The 12,153-nt window shown below is 45.8% G+C and overlaps 1 protein-coding gene across 1 annotated transcript; it reads left to right on the forward strand.

Annotated features, from left to right (window-relative positions):
- Nucleotides 1-38: 38 nt before the first annotated feature.
- ACOX2 (acyl-CoA oxidase 2, branched chain) lies at nt 39-11,907 on the forward strand (the record flags this gene model as incomplete). The annotated part of the gene is made up of 11 exons (XM_010194295.1): nt 39-141; nt 876-995; nt 1,413-1,528; nt 1,942-2,114; nt 3,175-3,337; nt 3,984-4,174; nt 5,301-5,462; nt 6,457-6,562; nt 9,229-9,446; nt 10,736-10,868; nt 11,845-11,907. Coding segments are annotated over 11 exons (1,548 nt in total), but the record flags the coding sequence as incomplete, so codon positions are not given.
- Between the last annotated feature and the right edge of the window lie 246 nt (nt 11,908-12,153).

Here is a 12,153-nt window from a genome sequence, read left to right on the forward strand (position 1 = left end):
ATTTTATTTTATTTTATTTTATTTTTTTAAAAGGAACTTATCTTCAGGGTTTGGAAACAACAGCAGTCTTTGATATGACTAAGCAGGAATTTATTCTGAACACACCAAAGATCTCTGCCATGAAGTGGTGGCCTGGAGACTGTAAGTACTACACACAATATTTTGGTTTTCCACACTCACCTCCTTCAGTTACTCAGTCTGCCCTGTGCAAGCTCCGTGTTTGAGGGCCCAGGTGCTAGCAGAGGACTTCAGATATGTGCACACTGAGAGACAAGTAAGAGACCAAAGGGTTTTGTACAAGTTCAAAGGCCGGAAGGGAGCCACCAGCATCTATCAAAAGCCCTTGGGTGGCAGGGCTGGAGGACTTTGCTCAGGGAAACTCATGCCTCTTCAGGAATCAATCTGCTCTTCTGTGTAAATAATACTCATACAACCAAAAACCGCAGGGAGGTCGTCAGCATAAAGGATTCAAGTCGTCAGCCAGTCTCGGCATAAAAGATTTGAGTGTGAAATTCATGGCTCCCTTCAGGAAGTTTTTTCACAGCAAATAACTGGAGTTACTCCAACAGCCACAGCACTTCCCACTCTCTCAGCACTGCATGGACTTTAACTGCTTATTTTTCCTCATCTGCTGGTGCAAACCATTCATCCAAGCCTCGCGGGCAGTGACAGAAGGATGATGCAGCTTCTGAGAGTGAAGAGCAGGCTCAGAGAACAGATTTAGGCAATTTCCAGCTTCCAGCACCTGTGGCTCACACCTACCCTGACCCATACGTTAGCGAGACCTAATGCACATCCAGCATCGACTGCTGTTAACCTGGGGGTGTTTGTGCTGTACCTTGTCTAAGGGAATGGGGCTGTCTTTCCTCTCGCAGTGGGAAGGTCAGCAACCCACACGGTGGTCTTTGCTCAGCTGTACGTCCACGGGAAGTGCTACGGCGTGCATCCCTTCATCGTGCAGATACGCAGCCTTCAGGACCACTCGCTCTGCCCAGGTAAACGACTCCAGACACAGCAGCACTTGTGCAGGTGCTCTGCCTATTTTGCCCTTAAATATTTTCTAAAGCATTGGGCCCAGGGAGAGTAAGCACAGAGAATTGTAATTGCCACAACCAAACCAAGGCAGATACCCATGGCATAGCTATCATTAACCCCAGCCCCTGAAGCCTGGGCTGCTCTGCCCACCTCCACATTAACACCTCAGTTCTGACCCCAGCCAACACCAGTAACAGATGGATCCCAGCAAAACCATGAAGCATTCAAATGCCCGTTTCACCCCTCAGGCAAGATCACCCATGCTGGGGAAAAAGCAGAGCAGAATGCACCTTTCCTTTGAGATCCCCGGCCTGCTGCAACATGGGGAGAGAAAAGTTCAAGTGGAAGTAAGCAGGCCCTGTTTTTTCCCACTGCAGGCATAACTGCAGGAGACATCGGTCCCAAAATGAGTTTTGAGCACATTGACAACGGCTACCTCATGCTGCAGAACGTGCGCGTCCCCAGGGAGAACATGCTGAGCAAGTTTTGCGAGGTACGTACAGACTCACATCGCAGACGCGCCCGTCAGACTCTCGTTGCACAGCCAGAGAGACAACAGGGACCTGCCTAAATTTAGGACAAAAACCTTCCTTTGAGGTGTCCGCAAGTCTCTGCAGTTTTATCAAGGGCAGAAGTTACCTGAATCAGAAATGAAACTCGGTGTCGGGAATTCCACGTTCAGAGGATGGGGATCACGAGGCAGGCAGAACCTATCTAAGCCAGAAGCAGTAAGAGTTTGGCTCTTCAGATGAATATGTTTCATCCATAACAGATAAAAATACTTAGTTTTGCATTCAATGAAGGATTTCGATGTCCATTTTATTCTATGCATGGAGATTACACAACCATCAATAGTACTGAAATACTGAAGAAGGCAGTACCTAACATCATTTCTCTATGTTCTAGGTTCAACCAGATGGCTCCTATGTAAGACGGGGCTCACAGAAGATTAATTATTTCACGATGACTACAGTGCGCATTTCCCTCCTTTCAGATGAAGTTATACTGCCTCTCATGAAAGCTTGCACCATCGCCATCCGATACTCCGTGGTTCGCCGGCAGTCCAAGCTAAAGCCTGGGTAATGCCACGCAAGTCCGCAGCGGTGGGCAGGGGATCGTACACCATCTTCCCCCACCCCAATCTATTTCTACTTTTCATCTTATTTTTCAGCACAGCTCTGGCTATTTCCTGGGTATTACAAACATGCTTCCCCGTTATTTACATTAACGAGCTTCAATCAAAGTACAAGAGCATGTTTACAGTTCTTTCTGAGATAAGTTTCATGGTTTGAATAGCTCAGCGGTTCACCCAGGCAACTTACTTTTCTTGTAACTGGCCTTCCCATGTAATCAACCCCATAACTCAGCAGAACCCAGACAAAGCGGACAAGTTGCTTAATTCTTATTCCATAGCATCCTACTAAAATACGTTCCAACATCCACAATTCCAATACCCATACTTTACAGCAGTGAATTTTATTAGTCTGGTAAGAATCCCTGTAATTTTAAAATAGTTCTTTTCAATTGAATGGATGTCAAAAATTTCCACTTAAATCTCCCTTCAAAAGCAAGAAGATCCTACTGAGAATGTGGTTTGGTTGAAAGGCAAACCAAACACCAGAGCACAGCATGCTGAACTATTGTAATAACCAGCTCCATCACTTGAAGTCATAAATGTACTAACAACAGCAAAAATGGTAAAGAACATTAAAAAACCTCAGAAAGCCTAAAATAATTTAGACTCAGATGTTTTCAGAGATACCTATCTACACCCAGAGCCACAAAGACCCAGTTTGAAAAGCAAAAGCCACCACTTCCCCTGTAACACCTCACGACTTCGTGTCCTTGAAGGTTTCATCCTCATCCTCTCTGCAGTCCCTGTTCCCCTCTGTACTGACCGATCACACCGAGCCTGTTCTACTCTGGTTCACCAACAAAGCAGAAAAATCACTTTTTTCCCCAGTTGGGCTTGTTTCTCTGACAGCTCAGCAAGCTGGGCAGATCTGACATCAGCTCAGTCCTGTTCTTATACTGCTTCTTGGTAATGGAAAACATCGGTTTTCATTATGTGACAGGTAAACTAACAGTAGCTACGCCTACGTCCACACTTTCCCTGCTTTATCTGCTGTCTTCTAACAGGGAACAAGAAGCAAAAATCCTGGACTACCAGACTCAGCAAGAGAAACTGCTGCCCCAGTTGGCAACAGCCTATGCCTTCCATTTCATCAACAACTACCTGCAGGAGCTGTTTGACCGGGGGTACAGGGAGATCCAGAGGAAGAACTTCGACACGCTGCCAGAGGTAAGCTGCAGCGCTATTAGCTTGTACAGCACTTCTCATCCCTAAATACCAAAGTATTTTAGCAAACTGGACATCATTCCTTTCCCCACTAGCTGACTGGAGAAAGGGGAAGCACCAAGAGACCAAATGGTGTATCCTAGGTCCACAACCAGCAACAGCATTTGTTCATTCTGGGAACTATTGCGGAATAAAAAGTCCTTGAATAGATGAGCATTTGATAAAAACCTTGTTCCAAGTAGCTGGTGGCGCAAAGTGTTATTTCACAACGTCATCTACAAATGCACACGCAAATACTCCTGAGCCAAAACCAAAAATGTGACTTTTGTAGCTAGAACATAGGATGTTGCAACTGGAAGCCCGAAACGAAAACACCCTCTGAACCAGGGCTGCCCAAGCCACTGCTGGTTAAGAGAAACACAAAAACGCATAAACCAACCCCAGCGTGGCCAGCACGAGGGTGTGCAGCATCCCAGGCAGAAACCCAGGCCAGGCTTAGAGAGCTGAGTGCTACACCAGCGTGCAAAGGAGGATCTGACAGGGATCTCATGGCCAGAAATTGCACAAATTTTAAAAAGGAAATTTATTCTGGAGATTGCTTTAGAACGCGTTCACCATTAACGCTGTCTTTTTGGGTTTTTTTTAACAGCTCCACGCATTTTCTTCAGGCTTTAAAGCCATGATTACTCAGCACTCCACTGCAGCAGTGGAGATCTGCCTCCGGGCGTGCGGGGGACATGGCTACTCCTTGCTGAGCGGACTCCCTTCCCTGTACACTAAAATACTTGCCTCTTGTATTTATGAAGGGGAAAACACCATTTTGCTCCTCCAAACTGCCAGGTAACAATTCAAATCTGTTCATCTAAAAGCCTGCCTCCTCATTTATTCAACCTCTACCACTTCTCCACAACCAGTAAAACCAGTTACTCCTTACAGCACCTGCTAAAAATACAGCTCAGGTCAGAAACGACTCATGTCTTCTGTCTAACAGACACGGAGGTGTGTGGGAATTGGATTCTCTCTTCTCATTTTTTTTGGTTTGGGGATGTATGCAGGTGCTGTTCTGCATAACCACATTTTCCTCTTTGCCTGGTAGAGCAGCAAAGGCACTGCTATACAAGTTTTGCAGTTTATTTTTCTAAGCAGCCAATGTAACGTGATATCGGTAAAGCGAGGTTGGTTCAGAGAAGGCAAAGTTGTTGGATACTGAAAGCGGATGAGTCATGCTCCAAGAACACCACTTTCCTCCCAACACACAAGTTGATGATTATTCAGAGTAGATGAAACGCAGGAGAAAGAAACCACAGCTGCTTGAACTTTTAATAACGTGTGTTTTTACTAGAAGGAGGAAACCAGTACCTTTCCCACAGACAGAGGTGCTACCACGTAGCTCTGTGCTTGCGCGCAGACACCTCTGCACCCCGGCTGCTGCTTGCAAGATCAATGGCAAGGTCACGAGAAATGCTGTAACCTTTTACTTCCAGCCCTGGAGGTGCCAAACAAATCAGAGGGTGGGGAATGCTCCTTGGACATGTTTAGCTCCAAGAAAGGGTCTCGTGTTCGTTAACATAATGTGTCTCTGTGTTGGGGATCACAGAGGGTGACCAAACCACCATTAAGACTCCCAGAGCATTAAGACTCAGGCTGCAAAGTTTATAACATCTCTCATCACCATGCTGCTGAGACTACTAATAGTCACAGTATGTTTCTTCCTAAAAATTCACCACTACAGATTGCTGTAGCACTAAATACAGTATACAGGCTTCCCCTGGGGCCCATCACACATCAGGTTATTGCAAATAACACACAAAACAGAAGCTCGTTACTTGTTCCAGTCCATCCTGGACCACCAAGGGATGGGTCACCCCTTGCTGCTCCTCACCAGAGCCCGCCTCACTTGTCACACGCCCATGTGCTGCGTGGGCATCACAACCATCCCCTGCTCTGACTGTCGCCCTCTTCCCAGGTTCCTGATCAAGTGCTTCATGGCAGCCAGAGCTGGCCAGCCCGTGCCACCGTCTGTCACTTATCTGGCTGCAGCCAAACCCGGCAAGTGTCCAGCCAAGAACAAGTTGGATTTTCTCCGTCCAGATATTTACCTCGAGGCCTATCAGCACACGGCAGTCAGGTCAGCACGGAGGATGGGAGACGGGGTTTTTTTCTCTTTGACATCAGGAATGTGTGAAGAGCTCAGCTTCTTCCTTGCTTTAAAGGGAGGCACAATAACATTAAGTTACACAAGAATTGGCACCATCTGCTCCTGAAGGAGAAAAGGCAGACTCACACAGGATTAACAGCCATGTCAGATGTTCAACAGGAAACTTTCACATTCAGAACACCACAAGTTTTTAAGGCACACGCTGCCTAACAGCTATTTTCTGTAGAGTTGATTTTATACCAAGCGGATGGCACCATTTCAGTAAATCCCAGACCACATCACTGAGTTGCCATCCAGTAAAACCTTTAGGCAGCGGGACCCTGTGCAACTCTATACAGAACGTTAACGTTTCACATACCTGAGAAACCGATGTTTGTTTTCAGTTAATACCACAGCAAACCTCTCATTCTGTCTGTAGCCTTTAAACTACACACGCAGCTATTAAAGGCAAATAAAAATGGTATCATGGGCATCTCATTACGGTTATGTACACATTTATAGGCCATGTAGGTGTCATCTCTGAAAAGCAGGTAAACAGATAGCCCTGCTGCCATTCAATCGCCGTGAAAACAGAACCATTCTTCCAAAAGCTTCAGTGTCAATGGGAGCAGGACTTGGATCCCTTTTTGGCTAAGTAGAAACATAATGTAACATCAGTCCAGTATTATCACCACTTTATTTCGGTTCACAAACTCTCCTTACAAACCCAAGAAAACCTCAGCAGGCCCCTGGTAAATTACCCCAGGAGCTGAGAAGGCAAAAACCCTTCAGTGCCAGGGTGGTCTGGGTGCTTCTCCCAATTTGTACTTAGATTTTTGCATAACCTAACTTCACTCGTACCGCGCGTAGATAAATTCACGTGTCTGAAATGCCGTGTTGCCATACGGTCACACGTGAGTCTCGGTATGAAACGAGTGCACATGGGCTGCTACATTCATACAAATGTGCTTTTTCCATTTTCCAGACTGATCAGCAGCGCAGCAACTAAACTACAGGACATGATTCAGTCTGGAGCCAAAAAGCACGACGCGTGGAACCAGTGCACGGTGCAGCTGGTGCAGGCAGCGAAGGTTGGCAAAATTTATCTGCTTATTTAACATTTGTCTTTATGGTACAACATGCAACAGAAATGGCACTGTTAGCTTCAAGTGTCAGTGCTGTTTATTGCTTTCTGTTAGCATCTACGGGACACCACAATGACCGGGACACCACTGCGGCCTGCATGGTGGAAAAATCGTAGTAAGAAGCAGTTCCTGATCTGTAGAATTTGCCGTCTGAATAGCCCAGGTAGAAAAAGATGAGAGGGACTAGAAATGAAAGGGAGGGAAAAAAAGCATTAGTGGTTTTCTGGCATTTCTGGCTCCCAGATGAAAACCTCCTCAGAGCCCCCCCACTGAGAACTGGTGGAGTCACAGCAAGGGTGGAACATGCCTGGTGTGCTTACATCCACCGCTCTCACAAGGAAAGACAGCTGCAGGGAAAAGCAGTGATAATGTTAATGACTGCTGAAAGAAAAAATCAAATCAGGCAAGTCAAATTAATAACAGACACAAAACCAGCTCCCAGTTCATATGGATTAGGCAAGCAGCATGCCATCAGCTGAAATGGCATCAGGACAGCAGCATTCGTTCCCCAAAACAGGAGTTAGTACAGAACTAAGCAGAAAAGCAAGCAAGAAGGGAGAAAAGCCCTAAATTTTAACAAAAAAACCCCACAAACAACATTCTTTTTTTTTAATGCAATTAAGTGCCATTCCTCTACAATTATGGTGAAAGTCTTCCTTCCTTCCTTCCTTCCTTCCTAAACTGAGGAAGATTTTGAAACAGATCCATGGCTTATTTTAACTTCATTCATTTTTAAATAGAAAACATCTTGCTGTAATCTGCAATTCAGCCAGAGCCAGCCCAAATGGAAATGGACTTAGCAAGAAGCCCCTGCCAGGGAAGAAGGGACCCCACACGTACCTATCTGTGGTGAAAGCATCTTCGTGATTTCACATCAGGAGCAGCCCCTTTGTAGTCAGTCAGTTCGATGAGGTCCTTGATGAGTCAAACTCTTTCTCAGCAACAGCCGAGATCCTTTCAACACCACTGGGAGCGTTGATCTGCTCACACTGGTCAGCACGGTTATAATCCTTCAAAACAAGAGCTCACCAAGTCAGGGAGCAGACTTATCTCTGCAGCAGCGTTTTTTGTGGTCACCTGTTTGCCATGCATCACCCCCCACTTTCAATCACACAGACTCTGGGAGCAGCAAGCATTCAATGCCGTAAGCTTGAAAACCAGCAGAAAACCCGTGCAGTTTCCTCAAAAATCATGGAAAGCTCCTATAAACACAGTGACTTTTTAAAATTACTTTTCCAATAATTATTTAACTGTAAATACATTTTTCAGTAAGCAAAATGTTCCTATTTGAGGTTACCTCTGGCAAAGGCTCTGACCAGTGCTCCCTGCACGCAGACCTGAAGACGCTGTTCCCTCTGCACCCACCCACTCAAATGGGTGGCTGAGGTCTCTGGACTGAAGAGCAGAGACCACGCATCAGAGAAGGAGCTGGAATCCAGCTCTCTGACAAGTGAGGAGAACCCCAACACAGGACTGGTCAGAAATGAACTGTCTCTGAAGAGCCTGACACATGCAGGGGGCTGCCTGTGGTACTGTCAGTGGCAGCTGTGCTACTGGACTCTTTGGAAAGTAGGATCTGAGCTCCCAAAGTTACTTAGATACTTCAAGGAGAGGAAAAGTCACCCCAAACCCTTGAGTTTCCCTTGTAACTTTAAAACCTTGATAGCCCGCTGCCCTCTTGGGCCACTTCTGTATTTACTTCTTATCCCACACCTTCCCTGGCAACTCACCCCACAAGTGGCACAGCAGCTCTGAGTGGCTCAGACACCAGGCATGGCTTTGCTGCAGCCTCCACTCACGTTAACTGCTTGAGCAGACCCCCAGCTTCTCAGACAGGTTCAGTCCATGCTGGCCTCCACGCTGCTTGGCCGTGGGCAGGAAGAGCTGCAGTGCAGGTGTGCCGTGCTGGCACCCACAGCCAGGAGGAGAGGAGTACGTGGGGAGTGAACCCACGCGGGTACCAGCACCACCAACCACCCACAGCAATGCCAGCACAGTAAGTCACCCCCGTGACCTGGTGGAGTCAGCCTGCTTCGTTCTCTGGGGCTCAGCTGGCATTTCTGTAGGTTAGAGTTAGACACTCTCCTGGTGTCTGACCCAGCAATTACCCATTTACTTAAAGCCACAAAAGCAAGAGAGGTAACTTTGGTGGTTCTTCCATGACAACAGATGCTTTCAGAGCTGAAGCCCTACAGACACTGAGCCCAGCATACCGTGAGCCCGAGGTCTTTGACAAAAAAGTTAACTCCTGTTGATGTATAACCACGATTCACTTACTAGGGATTAACTCAAGCACATTCCAGTGTGTTTCCAATGCACAGATTCTTTGAGGCATTCATCAAAAACATTTAGAATAAGTACTACCATGATTTCTGAAGCAGTTTTCTGGAGTTTACAAACACCAGTGTTGACTGCGTACACCCCCAATTCTCTCCTCTGCTGTTGCTCTAAGACATGAATGCAAAAGGCCTGGTCAACCAGCAAACAAATACAAACAGGAAAAGTGCCAGGGAAATGAAAAGATTTTATATCCTTTGCAGGAACATTTGAGTCACTTGGCCTACTAAAAGCGTTCAGAGGTGCATTCACTGTTGATTTCATTTGTTTTCCAGGCTCACTGCCACTACATCACTGTGAAAAACTTTGTAGAAACTGTGGAAAGACTCGAGACCAAGGCTGGCATCCAGAAGATTATGAAACATCTTTGTGACCTCTTTGCACTGCATGGGATCTTCTCGAATGCAGGGGTCTTCTTGCATGACGGATTCGTATCTGGAGCTCAAATGGACATGGTCACAGCGTCATACCTGGACCTCCTGCCTGTCATTCGGTGAGCTGCTCTAGTACGAGAGGAGATACACAGCTATTCAGTTTGTCCCTGAGACAGATATCAAATGGTGCTGCTGTACCTATGGCAACAGCTCCAGAGTCAATTCACCTCGCTTGGGTTTTATTTTCATTGCTAGGCAGCACTAGAAATTGATTGAAACATCTACACAGAGCTCATTTGCACAACAAAATGAGCCTAAGTGTCCAGCTCCTCTGCAATCTCTAAATTAGAGTTCTGTAACATGAAAACTTAAATTAGAAATCAAGAGTTCCCATTTGCAGTAGAGCAAAAACAGGAAGATATGTACTCAGAGCAGCACTGGCAGGAGGCAGCCTCAGCAACAGATCATAGACTGCAAAATCTGCTTAAAGCACAGCTAATACAGCCTACTCTGTTGCCATGGCTGAGTTGCAACTGGTACCCAAACAATCCTGCCCACAGCTCCGTCAGATGCATCTGCTCGACACCACGTCCTACTAACTACGGGAATTGGGAGATATGCTAAGGTTTTCACTTGCCACAGCACTCACAAAGGCTGTTTCACCAAGGGCTCATCGTTCACTACTCAGTGCGGTTTGTTAAGAAGAGATTCACTTCTGGTGCAGGGAAATGAGTTACTACTGCAGGTAAAATTCTGCTTCAGTCACCTAGAGAGAAACACCACACACCATAACCAAACATAACCAAACAGCAAGCATTTTCAGAGCTGATCACAGAGTTCAAGTTAAACAATAACCTTAAGATAACATTTTCAAAAAGCCTAACAAGTCGTCGTCTCTGGAATTCATTGCAGCTTGTCAAGGTGAGGCCATACGCAGTTAACAGGATTCAAGAATGGAGGGGGTATAGTAACAGAAATGCTTAAGAGTAGATGGAGGTTGGAGATCAGCAAAGCACTTCCCATCAATCTAACAGCAACCTCATTCAGTCTTGTAAGATAAACACACAGAGCAAACCAAAAGGACAAAAAAACAAAAGCAAGAACTGACGAAGTCTGCTGAGAAGACATCTCACATGAGATTGGGTCCTGATGTAGGGACAGACCCCAGGTGATTTCAAGACCCCACAGATACCCGTTCAGCAGCACAGACTGCTCTGGCCGTCAGTGGAGCGTGCCTCAGAGGAACCAGAACGAGCAGGGTTTTCTCCCCAGTGGAGGCAAGGGGAAAACTGGCACAGGGGTTTGACTGAGGAACCTGGACGGCTGGCTCTCATGATTACTTTTGACTTCTTTTCCTCCTTACAAAGCACTGCTTCACTAATCTGACTGTCGCTCATCTGCTCCGCAGGAAGGACGCTGTTCCACTCGTGGATGCTTTCGACTTCACAGATAAGAGCCTGAACTCTGCCCTGGGCAGCTACGACGGGCAGGTTTACCAACGGCTCTACGAGTGGGCGCAGAAGGCACCCACCAACAAGCAGGTACGGATGCTGGATTACAGCCAGGCAACTTCTGCATTAGCCAGAGCAGAAACTGTTGGCTTTTCTTTTAGTAAAAGCAACTCAGATAAAAGTAAGTGGCATAAGAGCTCTAAATTCTACTCTATCTCATATATACACTGTCTCATCACTCACCTGTGATGCTCCAATTATGCCACCTGTAGTCTTCGCTCAGACATTTAACCTAATGTGAATTACAGCCCCAGGACTAAAGCTCGTTCCGGGGAGCCACCAATGTGGTTTTGGTTTTTAAACTTACACTGTTGACATAACACTGTACAAAATAAGCCAAAACAGAAGTCTGTTTACATAGTTCACATCTTATGGAACAACACTAGATGGCTGCAAGAGCCACTAAATGCAGGGTATTCTCCATATGCTGGTACTTTTACTAGCGCAATACTTAATTTTTTTCAATAATATGTTTAAACAGGAAGAGTATAAATGTTAAACAAGGCAATTTCATCCTTCATGGTCTTTAGCACTTTACTTTCACTTCTTAATTCATCCATATTGTGGAGTAATGCAAAATTCTGCACGATGTAAATAGATCCTGCTCTGTTTGACAGCTCATTTTGCCTTAAATGGGATTTTTACTGCGGTAATCAGCAACCCTTTGAAATTCCACAGCTGAACACAAAATTTGCCTTTAGCAAACATTCGGGTTCAGGCGTATTTTGTGAAGTTCAGTCCTATGCTGTCCCATTTGGGAAGAGCATTGTGTACTGGTTATGAAGGACAGCACATACCATAGGGAGAGATCTGGCACACCGCTGAAGTAGCTGCTGGTGTGGTTGGCTGCTTTTGGTTCGTTTTGGTTGGGTTTTGGGGTTTTTTTTCTGTCCTTTTCAATAGCCTAGCATTTTACATTTCAGAGCTCATTCTTAAGAAAAAAATGACAGCCTTTTCCTTCTTCTCAATTACCATTAATTCTCTTCCATGTTCTCTTTCTGAACAGATGAGCCCAGCCTACGAGAGGTATCTGAAACCACTTCTTCACAACACGCTATCGAAATTATGAAGACCGTGATCTAAGTGAAGGCCGCACACGTCCACATTTCCTCCTGTTCTTTGTGCAGCACTACACCTATGAAGCATCAGTAATGACTAATTCGAATTAATAATCAGTTGTTAACTTGCAGCTGCAACAAGTACGAAACAAGATTCTTGGCCAGCCATTTCATTTAATCAGAGAGAAGCCACGCAATGCTGAGTGGTACCCGTTGTCAGAAATCTGGTCAGAAATAGTCTAGGGTTTGCTGTTTTC

The sequence above is a fragment of the Mesitornis unicolor genome, unplaced genomic scaffold (assembly GCF_000695765.1).
Source record: "Mesitornis unicolor isolate BGI_N332 unplaced genomic scaffold, ASM69576v1 scaffold7691, whole genome shotgun sequence".
Lineage (NCBI taxonomy): Eukaryota > Metazoa > Chordata > Aves > Mesitornithiformes > Mesitornithidae > Mesitornis > Mesitornis unicolor.